The sequence below is a fragment of the Phyllosticta citriasiana genome, assembly GCF_038021145.1.
Source record: "Phyllosticta citriasiana strain CBS 120426 chromosome Unknown IWZ02scaffold_7, whole genome shotgun sequence".
In the NCBI taxonomy this organism is placed as follows: domain Eukaryota; kingdom Fungi; phylum Ascomycota; class Dothideomycetes; order Botryosphaeriales; family Phyllostictaceae; genus Phyllosticta; species Phyllosticta citriasiana.
In genome coordinates, this window is record NW_027117284.1 from 1,042,260 (window position 1) to 1,054,158 (window position 11,899).

Genomic DNA, 11,899 nt, shown 5'->3' on the forward strand with positions numbered 1-11,899 from the left:
TTACGGCATCCCGTCTCAGCTTCGCGTTCCTGGGCCTGGAGGACCAAGAGGAGATGCGAGCCGTCTTTCTGGAAAAATGGGTGCAAGATGCTACTTGGGAGTGCTATCTCAGCTTCAACCCAGCGGTCAGGGACGAAATCGAGGAAGTATGGAAGCTGTGCAAGAGATGGAGAGGTGGTTTGATTGAGTACGCCAGTAACAGGGAGAGAGTTGGCTCTACCAAACTTTGGACGTCTTTCAATGGGTGTCATTCTTGAATCGGCTGCATTTATCTTGGAGTCAATTCCAAGAAGGATACGCATTGGAGAGGTGGGTTGTCCCCGTCTTGGAAATGATTCCAAGGTCGGTACGTGCAAGGCCTGGACGGACCACCAGCTCTGAATCGATTCCAGCACATCATTCACACCGCTCGCCCGCTCTAACGCGCACCACCTCAAAATCTACTTCACTTAAGTGCCACTCACACAACTCATCCAAATCCGCGGCGCAGGTGTAAAGTGCGACGTCGACTGCGTCATTGCCTTGGCGGGCTTGGTGTTGGTGTAAATCGCAACTCAGCGGCTGTCCGGCTTCCGGGTCTAACTTGGTGTTCTCATCATCGTGGGAAACGGTAAGCCTCTTCTGGGGAATCTCATGGCCTCTTTGTTTGCGCAGCTTCGTCCGTTCTTCCTTTTCTTTCTTCCGTTGCTTCAACTGTGCACTGCAGCCTTGGCCGGATCAGGTCAGCATCCGCCTCCGTCCTTTTCTTTGCGTCCCGCTCTCTGCCATTGGCGTTTTTCTTCAACCTTTTCTCCTCATTAACGGGGGCTGGGGGCCTTCTTTGCGCGGTGACGAGCCGTCTTCTCTCGATTTCGCTCCCTCAACAGTTCCAGCTCTTCACCATCCCGTCAAGCTTCTTGGCGCTTTTGTTCATCATTCACCTTCTGCTTTTCCTTGCGCTCAAGTCGAATCTGCTCTCGGGGCTTCTTGATTTCCAGCAAACGGCCGTACTCAATGTATGCGGGAGGCGCTAATCTCCAGGGAAGAAGCAGAACCTGTCTTGGAATCAATCAATCAATTCCAAGGGACAGACATGCTGACGGCGGCAGCTGTCTGTTCCATAGACGGTGATTGAACTAGTTCAGGTGTATTGCCACACGGGCCAAAGCGGCCTTCCTTCTCATCATCCCCGCCATGCTAGCAACTTGGTTGCTCTTTACAACGGTCCTCTTGGTCTCGCTCTTATTCTTGTGCTGCCTCCCTCTCTTCTTCATTCTTGGCGAAATGGAATCTGCTACCCTGAAGAGACGAACATGTGCAAGTTCCCCAGCACGGAGCGTCATCCTGCAGGGAATCGATTGGGTAGAGGCGGCAGAGAGATGCTCTTATGAGCCGCTTCCTTCCTGCCCTTGTCGACGCAGAACTCAAACATGTTGGTGCAGTGGGTGCGGAGAGAAATGAGACCGCCTCCTGGGAGCAGTCATCCATAACCGCAGCAGCCAGACTAGAGAGTCTAGTGTCTCTGAACCCACTGCACTGGCGGAGAAGAATCCAACCAAGCAAGCAGCAGCAGAATCAAGTCCGATGCTCAAGGTAATCGCCTCGTCGTAACTCTGTGTACTGGCCAAGCAGTGTATCTATGGCCCAGCGACAGTGGCGGCCTAGATCGGCCAGTGTCATCATACAGGATTGAGCGCCTCCTGAGCACATACCTACCTATGTTCATTGGAATAATATCCGTGCAGCCGATCCTTGCACATATACCCACGATCCCTAGGATCGGTCTGGGGCGCTCTATCGTGGAAAATGCATTTGTACTTGCCGTTGCGAGAGGAGCATTCAGGTGCTGCTGCACTGGAGCAGAATGAGGGTAGATAAGGAGCATCTAGGAAGGACATGGATCAAAAAAGTTGGCCGTGCATGTCAAGCACAAAAGTCCGACTGACCCCTTCGACAACTCGAACAATGTTCGTCTTCAGCGAAGGTTGCCAAAGGTAGAATCAATCACTCTCACTCGGAAGAAAGTAAATCAATGTCTTTCGATTAAACGCTATCATCACCGCTTTCCTCTCCTCCGCTGCGAGGTGTGCTTGCTATGCAACGCGAACCAAAGCCCCCAGCGAAAAACAAACCAAAAAGATATAGTACAGTAGTAGTAATTCGTAACGCGTGACCCATAAACGCACAACCAAACGCTCAATGCACAAGCCCGCCGCTCGCTATGCATAGGCAAGAAAGAAAGGTCTGGTATGCTTCTTCTCTCATCTCTTTTCTCCTCTCCGGCGTCTACTCGTCGTGGTGACAATAGGGGTATTCTTTCATTAGGGTATCATCGCTGCTGCTGTCTAACCTACGCCTGCTGGATGCAGAATGACGTGATTCTGGCCCCTCACACTCCACTCTTCTCCGAGACTGTTGTTCGGTGGAAAGATTGTGCGCATTGTTGTGCGTTGCGCGCTCGAGTGGATTCATCCTCTACTCGACAGCAGGAGGATTTGACCCGAGGGGCGACTCGTTCCTGACGCCAGCCTCGCGTTCCTTTTCCACATCCATGCTCCTGACACCGCGATCCGATGACACTGTTGTGCCTTCGACATCCGTGGCGGGCGAGGGACCGCGGGCTGCTCCGGGAGCAGCGGCAGCAGGTGGAGGTGTGGGATGAGCGGGAGCCGACGTCGTATCAGTGGCGGCGCTGTCGGATGCGACGGATGCCTTTTCGGCATCACGAGCGTGACCTGATTTGGGACCGAACTTCTCGTCATGCGAAAGAGAGAGGTAAAGGATGACGGTGCTGCGGACGGATTAGCCTCGAAAGTGATATGGATCAAGTGATAGAGCATACCTAACCCATGTAAACAGGGTTCCTATCCACAAGAATACAATGGAAGCAATGGCACGCGGGTTCTTGCGATATTCGAGAGGGTTCGTCTTGGCCTTTGGCCATTGCGAAGCAAGTTGCCGGCCGCGGTCCTCAGGGATGCCCGAGATGTGCACACTACGCGTCGCCGTGATGACGGTGAAGACTATGGCGCTGGACAGCGTAAAGGCGCACGAAAGGACCGAAGTGATTCTCCAGGCTTTGCGGACGCCAGGGATTTCGCGACGCTCTGGCCAGAACAGGTCGAAGAAGAAGGCCGAGCCGAATATGAAGGCGACCCAGATGCCGACGAAGATGTTGTAACTACCAGCACCAACGTAGTCGTTGTTGTGGACATGAGCACCCGGCTCCATGCCCTCGATGTAGCGCTGTTCATTCAGGTAGTCTATTGATTGACGGTTAGCCGACTGGCATTCACTGATGTTGCAGTAGGAGGTGGGAGAGGTATGTGGTAGTATAGGGGCAATTTATTCAGGGGCAAGGAATGGAGAAACGTGAGACTTGCCTGAGAGCACTGCTGTTCCTAGCGACTCAGACACGACGCAGAGAATCATTGCGAGTTGGTAGACGATGAACTTTGTGCGACGCAGGTGGTAGTCTGTGTTCCACATGTATCCACTCTTGAACTTGCTCCATTGCATCTCCTTGAGATCGAGACCCCATATTACTGGTGCCATGGCGAGTGAAGATGATTTGTAATGTCTCGGTTTGGGTTCGGTTGGGGGAAAGATGCAAGCAGAATGGAGCAGAGCAAAACAAAGAATCAGTAGCAGAGATGGAATGGCGGGAGCGCACGGAGGGAGAAGTGCGCGGAATGGAGATGAGATTGTGGATGAATGGAGACAGGTGGAGAGGAGTTGGTGTCTGTTAAGACTGGCGGGCATCAGGGTCTGACGTTGTAGTAGCCCACAGTTTGGTTGATTGATGGTGACTGCCGGCAGCGGGTCAAGGAAGTGAAGTCCAAGCCATGACGACAGAGGCGGCGATCCGGGCAGCCTGGCTCCCGTCGTCATGATCGCCGTTTCCAGTCTCCACCCACCAACATGGCTGCATCCATGACAACACCATCGATTCCACGAAAATTCATCCAAGAGCCTTTTTCCGGATGGGCGTGGGCTTGCGCGTCGAGGCGCGTCGAGGCGCGTCGCAGTGGGCGAAACAAGACGCGACGCGACAGGAGGCGCTAACCCAGGACGACGACGACGACGACGACGACGACGACGACGACGACGACGACGACGACGACGACGACGAGGACAATTGTCGATCTCCGGGCCACGACGTCTCGTCCGCTGCTAACCAGCCACTCAGCAGGCTCCCTGTTCTTCTGCGCATATCAGAGCCACTGCCGCCCGCCAAGGTAGCTTAGCAGCCCTTGTTTGCCCTTGGCCACACACTCTCTTTCGACTCCACCTTTGCAATCTTCCCACTCCACATTTCCACCAAGCACACCCAGTTCACAGATTCCCGCCTTATCTGTGACAGCGACTCTCGACCGTTGCTCGTATTTCTGGACAGAGTTTGGCTCATGAGCAGGCTCGGCCGTTTCGGGTTAGCGCCAGGAAACAAGAGCGTCGAGTTCCCAGACAAGGAGCCCGGATTCGAGCATCAAAGTGCATTGAAAGAGACTGTTAGCATTACAATCAAGACTTGTCCTACAGCGTCTTCTCCAGCATGCCTTTGAATTTATTCCCGCACTTCACAATGTTAAGGGCAATGGATTCACCACGACAGTAGAATTCTGCAACACGCTTCTTTCGCCATGACACCAAGTATTGATCAATCTATACTCCAGTACCCGCTTCTCTTCCCCACGCCTTTCTTCCATTCTCGACCCATCAATCAGCCATCTCCCGCACGAACCGCCCCCTTCAGCACCTCCAACAACACCCTCTTTCCCCTTCACCAATACATCCATGACACAACCACCACCACTTGTCCCTCGCCCACCCACGCAACCAGATCCCTTATTTCACCTCACCTCATCTACCTAGCCCAATCCGCCTAGCCACACCGACTAGCCTACCAACCAACCACAAAGCACCACCCGCAAACCTCACATTTGCTCCTCGCACTAGTCGTCCCGCCGGCTCAACTAGCTTAGTTCGTTGACTCGTTGACTCGCTCGCTCGCGTGGTAGCCCATCCGCAGCCAGCGCCACGCGACGACGCCACCGCCACGCCACTACGGTACCACGCGCGTGATTGGATTACCACAGTGACGGATCCCACGGCCCGATGAATGTATGGGGGAGGTAGGATGAGGGTGTGGCTGGTCAGAGTGGAGTTTGAGAGAGGAGTGTTGGTTGATGCGCGGGAGTTGGAAGTTGAAAAGGAAGGGAAGATGGATAAGGCGAGGAAGAGAGGGAGGAGGGTTTTGCGTGGGTGGGTGGTTGGGGAGGCGGGCGGGCTGGTGGAGAGAATGTCAATGGAGGTGGAAGATGTGTGAGTGGATATGTGAACGGCAGTCAATTAGATACCTTCTCAGACATAGCAGCCTTCAATTTTCTCTCTTCTCCCTCCTTTTATCTTGCCCCACCCACGTAGCAGCAGCAGCAGCAGCAGCAGCAGCAGCAGCATAAACACTCCACTTTCTTCTGCCACCCCCAAAACCGCTGCGCTGCGTCCGCTGCACATGGCTCGCAACCAGGGCGACAGGAAGTCAGCATTCGGGAAATTTCTCATTGCCCTTGCTTGCCACGCTTTTGCTTTTGCACGCCTTGCTTTTGCGGGCTGGGCTGGGCTGGGCTGGGCGGGGATGCAAGCGTTTCATGCACGCATGCATGCATGCATGTGTGGGTGGATGGGTGAAAGATCGCATCGGAGGCAAGGGAAAGTGGAAGGGGAAGAGCTAGAACCATCTCGTCTACACAGTTGTCGGGGCTTTGAGTGATGCTTTCGTCTGTCAACGTGCGGCACTGTTGTGTATGATCGCTGGCTGGCGAGCTCCTGTCCCTCTTGGATGTCTTGATCCAAGGTGACTCGACTTGATACCTAGGTAGGTAGGTAGCTGAAATGCTGCCTACACCTTCTTCGCGGTCTCCGCAGACCACAGCTTTGAACCCTCACCAGACCTCGTCTGTCCACGCCTCGCCTTGCCTCGCCTCGTTCCGTCCTGCCCTACAAGGCGAGCGCGCCGCCCGCCCCGACGGCTTCTCCCTTTGGACAAATCCCTCCTTCAAACAGACGGGGTGCTCGGCTTGCTCGGGACTAACCCAGGAACCAGGGGCGGCGGCGGTCCAGACTCCCACACAGGTACCGAGCTGGACTGAGTTGGTGCCGGGTCGGATCAGAATGGGGGGTTGGCGGAGAAGGGGAAAGAGAGAGGGAAAACCAGGGACGGGGAAGTGGGAAAGACGGCGCGCACATCTCGATTCGATCCGATCGCCACCGGGCATCCACTCCTCCGTGCCAGACGGTTGCTGGGAAGGCACAGTAGCCGGGATGGCGGGACGGCGGGATGGCGTCGTTGTCGTCGATGATGGTGAACAACTGACGACGGGTGCCGGGGTGTGTGTGGTTTACTGTGGCGTACATGCGATGCCATGCCACACCATGGCGTCAGCGCGCGCGTTGTGGTGTAGCGAACAAAGCGTGGGCGCCTCCGCCTCCGCCCTGCCCTGTCCCCGTCCCGGCCCAGGCGGCGGCGGCGGCGCATCAAACCATGCATGCATGTCGTGGTGGTGATGAAGTGCCGTTGGCAGGGGCCCATCATCGGCGGCGGCGGAGCGAACACATGGTCGTGGTGACTGTGACCGAAGTGGCTGCAGATAAAGCAAGCAGAGTCTCTTCCTCTCTCTCATCCCACAAAAAGTGACAAGTCACCTCAATCACCATTCTTTCTTTTTCCGCGCCGCAACCACATCGTCAAGGGGTCATTGCTTTTTCTTCACAGGGGACCTGCGGCTACGGCTATTCGGTGGTCTGCTATTGGCCGATGAGCGCGAGATTTGGGGTCCAGAAGCCAAATAGAGCGCATACATACGTGCATACGTGCGGAAGCTTCGTTCCGGTCCTGATCTCCATGTGGGCGGCGATATTTCGATTGCATGGCATGGCGCCAGGCGGCGCGATCGGTTCGCTTCGTGCTTTACGCGGTTTTGCGCATGCGCGCCCACCCGCGCATCCGTCTGGCTGGCTGACTGGCTGTTTGGCGCGTGGAGGGCGAATTTCTTTTCTTTTTTAGACGAGATGAGACGAGACGAGGTAGGTCCGCGCGCTCGCGTGAGATAAATGACGACGCGTTTGGAAGATGCACTTGGGCTTCCCAATTTGGTGGCTGACTGCAGACTAGTGAAAAGAATTTCCGTCAATAGCGCTGCTTCTCGCGATAGACATGGAATCATGGCCCGAGATGGGGCGCGATCGGGGGGCCTGGTGCCAATACTCATGGGACTGCTTCTTTGATTGATTACTCTTGGGGCCTGTATGCTCCTTGTCCCTCCTACGGCCAAGCGTCCGAATGCTTCCTGTAGAGAATAGTCCCGATGTAGCCGTCCTCTGTTTTGTGTGACATGAGTCTTGTATCAAACATCAGACGCGCGTTATAGCAGTTGGTGCAACGTTCCAGTAGCTTCTACCCTATTAGCAATGTTGCACATCCACTCTGAATAGTAGTTGACTTGGTTAGCTGGCACTGTGAGTGAGCGGAGTCAGATACCAGGGGGAGGGACGCTAGCACAGGCACACGCGCTCAATGCAACCCAATCGACACGAGTGTTGTACGTCAAACATTCGACATTGGAACAATTTCGACGCAGCGTCGCAGCAAGAGAAGCAACTCAGACAGAACAGAAAAGAAAATCAAGCACAAGATGATGTCCGTTGTGATTCGTTTCAGATACGCACCTCTACATGCGTAGGTTTAGCATCTGTGCTGCAGACGTCCGGGTCAATATTTTCCCCATCCTCACTCGCGCCGTCTCTTGCAGTGACTTTTGACCTTTTATTGTCCAGTGTTTTGGGGGTTTGTTTCGCGAAGCTGACATGCCTTCGTGAGATCCCTATATGGCGATGAGATGAGGCTTGGGGGCGCGACACATCGGCCTGCAAGATGAATATGTTTGTGTCTTGGAACAAGGCGGGACAAGCGCGCGATTAAACAGTGCGCCTGTCAGCCATGACGCGAGCGATGCTTCCAAGGCCCGCAATCTCGACAGTCTACATTTTGCAGAATGCGTTAGTCTGTTGTTGCGATGTTTGAACAAGAGAGCAAAGTGCTGAAACAAAGAGGTCGCTGTGGAGGTGAGACGAAAGGCGCCTGAGTCAGTGGGTGAAACGGTTCATCCACCAAGATGGACGCTGGAACGCTTTGGCCAGGGCAGACGAGGGCCCGCCCACCCGTTCAGCCGTCGCTGTATCACCGAGCCGTCGGGTCGAAAGGGCACGGCAAGTGAGCCGGTTGAAAGTGGCATGAAGAAAGCCACGACCCAAGCACAGAGTACCCCACTCTGACCTTGCACACGGTGCCAGCCAGCGCCAAACCCCGCCAATTCACCAAGCACCGCCAACTTGCCATTTATGAGAGTCATAATCTCGAACGGGTCGTCTGTGTTGCAGCTTGGCCAAGGGGCAAGCAAAACCATGCCGGAATCGGCACAATGGCGCTTCGGATGGGATGCCTTGGTGATGGATTGGGAAAAGGGGTGCTCAAACGGGAAATTGACCATCGAGGCACGTACCTTTTCGTGCCAGCTCAGCAACACGCTCATCGACTGACCGCCATCGCCACCTCCAAAGTTGCGCCCAGACACTTGCGAAAAGCCAGTGGGTTGAGGGGTCAGGTTTTGCTTGGAGCCCGAGGGCGGCCCTGAGGCCATGCCCTTGTAACTAGGAGGAATTAGTCAATGATTGTCGAATGGGGCAATCGAGGTATGAAGGAGAATATAAAGTTTGACGCGTGATGCTGAAAGCACAGTGCTGAAACGCGGCGGACGTACAGGTACTTCATCAAGGTGTCCAACACTTCCGAGCCACCTTCGGACTGGTATATTCTGCTCAAAATAGGTGACATTTCGGACTGGCGGATGGATTGGAGGACCTCAATGACGGTGGCCGAGTGAATGTCCTGTGCGCGGGTGCAATGTTAGCGCCGTCCGTCTCGAATCACGGATGGTCCCAGGCAGGCAATAGCAATAGCCAAAGACGGCGATTGATGGCGCAGAAGGCGTAGTCAGATTCCTGTCGCGATCAATTCTGGCATCTTTGCACCCTTGTTCCATCGCGCCCAACGCGCCATGGCATTCCTCCTCTTTCCCCAGACAGGGCGTGTATCATTTTTCAACCCCTCTCCATATCTCGAGTTGAATGTTCAATAGCCCAGATGTAGGCGACCATCACTCACCTTCCCTTGCTGATCAGCCCCGTAGGGCGCATTCTCCAGGGCTCCCCTCAGCGCGCCCTCACTGTCGCCGCCCCTGAGCAGCTGGCGAACCTGGCCGGCCACGGTTTGGACGTCTGGGGTGGAGACGGGGACGACAGTCGGGGCCATGGTGGCCATGTCGAAGTTGGCCGGCGAGTCCGGGTCCAGGGCATCGATGTTGATGGTCCGCCAGTTGAGCTGCGACATGGTGGATCGAGGGTGCAGGGAGCTTGGGGACGATACGACGTATGGCAAAGGCGGTTTTCTTCGTGGAAGGCGAGATGAGACAAGAGGGGCGCGATTGGGCGGTGTCGGGCGGCGTACGAGAGGGAGGCAGGGCGAATTGTTGGCCGTTTGTCGACAGAATGGGCATGTGTAGGCAGGAGAGGTGGGAGCTGCAGCGACGCCGTGGTGAGGTCAGCGCGGGCGGTGACGCCGTCAAGCTACAGGCGGCGGGGCCGGGCGCTACCGCAACGCAACCGCAACCGCAACCGCAACCGCAGCGGGAGCGCCAAGCCAGCGACTCAACAGACACTAGCAAGTCGAGACAGCCCTCCGACTTGTCGCACAAGCAAGGGCTCAGCGCGGCGCGGCACCTCCCAGGCGAGACGGACGGCGCCGGCTTTTCTTTTTCTTCCTTTTCCCTTTTGCTGACCGAGAAACGGGTCGAGATCGACTCTCTGGTCCTCAGCACCGTCGCTTGTCCCGTCTCGGACAAAGCCGCAGTCGCGGCAGCGGAGCGCCGACAACGACCTGCGGGAGCAGCCATCCGATGCAGCCCTGTGTGCAACCACTTCACCATGCAGGGCCCGCCGTCCGGGGTCTTTCGCCAGTACGAGGCTCACTCATCCTCTCCACAAGCCCTTGTTTGCTGCCGAGAATGCAAATCGTGATTATAGCATGTTTCTTTCTCACCGCCTCCTTGAGTGCGCCAAAAGCAGCAGAGTAATCTAGCAATACACCTTCTTCCCAAGTGGGTAGCAGTTCAAGCAAGCAAGCCACGCCTGATCCAAAAGCCTTGGCCCTTGTTCAGCGCCATTCCTTCCATCCATCATTCTTGCGCCGTGCGCCAGCCCCCCCCCGGTGGTTCAGGTCTATGCCGTGTTGGGTCCAAAAATCGGGCTCCAAGGCAGCAAAATGCGTGCAGACTGGAACAACAGAACAAACTTCTCGAATTTTGGTATCCCTTTGCGTGAGCAAAAACCCCCAGTCATCTAATATAACGCCAGATGAAACACTTTTGGCATGAGAGAAAAGCAAGGAGGGCCGTCTCCAAAATAGTAATACAGGGCCGGACGTCTCGTGTCGAGGCCGATGCAGCAAGCGCCAGCATAACAATCGCTCGATGTGGGGTATTGAACATGTCGGAAGGTATTCGCAAGTGGTGGTATTACAAAGATCGTAGGAAGCGCAGCGGTGCCGTCAAAGGGAGGCGCCCGCTAGACAGAGAAAAAAGGGTAGACGGGAGCGAGGGAGGCGACTCGCCTGCGCAGGGATAGTCGTCAGCATGCAAGGTGTCGTCGCTTGACAGGCGAACCGAGTCTTACGATTCACAAGCAGCCATCCCTCGGGCTTCCGGCCAGCAACGGCCAGCTCGCAGCGGCGGCGACGCAATTTAAAAAAAAAAAAAAAAAAAAAAAAGGTTCACCCACGCCCGCGGAGTGTGAGAGGCCGCTGGAGAGCAATTGCTGGAGGACGAGTGGTAGGGATTCGTTCTTCACCTCCTCTTCTTTGGCGGAGGGGGCTTGGGCGCGCCCGTCGTGTCGTAGGCACCACGGCCCATGTTGGTCGCGATGGCGGAGGATTCCCGAGTAATCATGGTGGAGATGGCGAGCGGGAGGGCCTTTTAAGAAAACAAATCAGCGGCGCGCCCAGGCGGTCGAGAAAGGGCCGTCAGCCGGAGCTGAGACTTACGGTGCAAGAGTGGGAAATATAGCCGGGGGTAGGGTGGTGCGAAGGTGGCCAAGTGACGGGATCGGAGGGACAGCCGGGCTGGTGCGGGACTATCAAAACGACGGGGTGGTGGTGCCGCGGCGCAACGAAAAAGTCGAGACGGAGGTATGAGGTGGGCGCCAAGGGCGAGAGGCAGCAAAGGGGGCACTTGGCCAGACGAAGAGGAGGGCGCGATGGTGGTGTGGGTTTGAGCAATAGTCCAAAGTCTGGGGTAGGTAATGGGCAGCGCGGGTAGATATAGAGAAAGCCCCCTTTCCTGGACCAAAAGCACTTGGCGGGAAGCGAGAGACAAATGAAATTTGGACGCATTTCGCAGCGACATGACATGACGTGCCGGCCGACGGCTCTTCGGGCTGTTTCAAAGGAGACCCTGCTGCGCAGAAGCCATAATTTCTGGCAAGGGGATCGACGGCACAGATGTTCCAAAAGTCCCAGTGGGAGGGATGCCCCTGGCTTGCCTATCGTACCTGGCATGAACAACGCTCTCGCCGCCCCAGCGCATTGATGCATTGCAATGGCAGCGAACGGAACAGAGGTGCATGTCGCATCCTGTTTGGCACCCAGCGCCCGCCGCTTGGCTGAGGTCTTGATGTCGAGAGCATTGGACCGGTGGCTTGGCCCTGGCCGGTGGCTAGCAAACCGTCTCCTCAGGTACCCATCCCCATCCACCACCGCCGTTGGACCTCTTCATCTACGCGTCCCGTGCCTGAGAACCCTCAGCGGACGGCT

At 56.0% G+C, this 11,899-nt stretch overlaps 4 protein-coding genes across 4 annotated transcripts; 2 read left to right on the forward strand and 2 right to left on the reverse strand.

Annotated features, from left to right (window-relative positions):
• Nucleotides 1-2,330: 2,330 nt before the first annotated feature.
• IWZ02DRAFT_276301 (uncharacterized protein) lies at nt 2,331-4,046 on the reverse strand. Its single transcript, XM_066763569.1, has 3 exons — nt 3,363-4,046; nt 2,822-3,242; nt 2,331-2,770 (listed from the first exon to the last, which is right to left on the reverse strand). The coding sequence occupies exons 1-3, from the start codon at nt 3,868-3,870 to the stop codon at nt 2,455-2,457; spliced, it is 1,245 nt and encodes a 414-aa protein (XP_066622374.1). The 5' UTR covers nt 3,871-4,046; the 3' UTR covers nt 2,331-2,454.
• A 1,745-nt stretch (nt 4,047-5,791) lies between these two features.
• On the forward strand, nt 5,792-6,644 carry IWZ02DRAFT_276315 (uncharacterized protein). The gene has a single exon (XM_066763570.1). It carries the CDS (start codon nt 5,872-5,874, stop codon nt 6,541-6,543), a length of 672 nt encoding a protein of 223 aa, XP_066622375.1. The 5' UTR covers nt 5,792-5,871; the 3' UTR covers nt 6,544-6,644.
• Nucleotides 6,645-7,953: 1,309 nt separating this feature from the next.
• Nucleotides 7,954-9,424, reverse strand: IWZ02DRAFT_469852 (actin-related protein 2/3 complex subunit 5; the record flags this gene model as incomplete). Its single annotated transcript, XM_066768754.1, has 4 exons — nt 7,954-8,016; nt 8,538-8,685; nt 8,796-8,923; nt 9,200-9,424. The coding sequence occupies 4 exons, from the start codon at nt 9,422-9,424 to the stop codon at nt 7,954-7,956; spliced, it is 564 nt and encodes a 187-aa protein (XP_066622376.1).
• Nucleotides 9,425-10,067: 643 nt separating this feature from the next.
• Nucleotides 10,068-11,499, forward strand: IWZ02DRAFT_452613 (uncharacterized protein). The gene is made up of 3 exons (XM_066767607.1): nt 10,068-10,702; nt 10,765-11,060; nt 11,132-11,499. Exons 1-3 carry the CDS (start codon nt 10,447-10,449, stop codon nt 11,279-11,281), a joined length of 702 nt encoding a protein of 233 aa, XP_066622377.1. The 5' UTR covers nt 10,068-10,446; the 3' UTR covers nt 11,282-11,499.
• The last annotated feature ends 400 nt before the right edge of the window (nt 11,500-11,899 follow it).

Excerpts from the sequence above, each read along its gene's own strand:
- IWZ02DRAFT_276301 (XM_066763569.1), bottom strand. The coding sequence starts at position 3,870 with ATGACGACGGGAGCCAGGCTGCCCGGATCGCCGCCTCTGTCGTCATGG. Across the intron at positions 3,243-3,362 it reads AGGAACAGCAGTGCTCTCAG|ACTACCTGAATGAACAGCGC; the intron begins GCAAGTCTCACG and ends GTCAATCAATAG. Across the intron at positions 2,771-2,821 it reads ACCCTGTTTACATGGGTTAG|CACCGTCATCCTTTACCTCT; the intron begins GTATGCTCTATC and ends ATCCGTCCGCAG.
- IWZ02DRAFT_276315 (XM_066763570.1), top strand. The coding sequence starts at position 5,872 with ATGCTGCCTACACCTTCTTCGCGGTCTCCGCAGACCACAGCTTTGAAC.
- IWZ02DRAFT_452613 (XM_066767607.1), top strand. The coding sequence starts at position 10,447 with ATGAAACACTTTTGGCATGAGAGAAAAGCAAGGAGGGCCGTCTCCAAA. Across the intron at positions 10,703-10,764 it reads GAGCGAGGGAGGCGACTCGC|GATTCACAAGCAGCCATCCC; the intron begins CTGCGCAGGGAT and ends ACCGAGTCTTAC. Across the intron at positions 11,061-11,131 it reads GAGATGGCGAGCGGGAGGGC|GGTGCAAGAGTGGGAAATAT; the intron begins CTTTTAAGAAAA and ends GCTGAGACTTAC.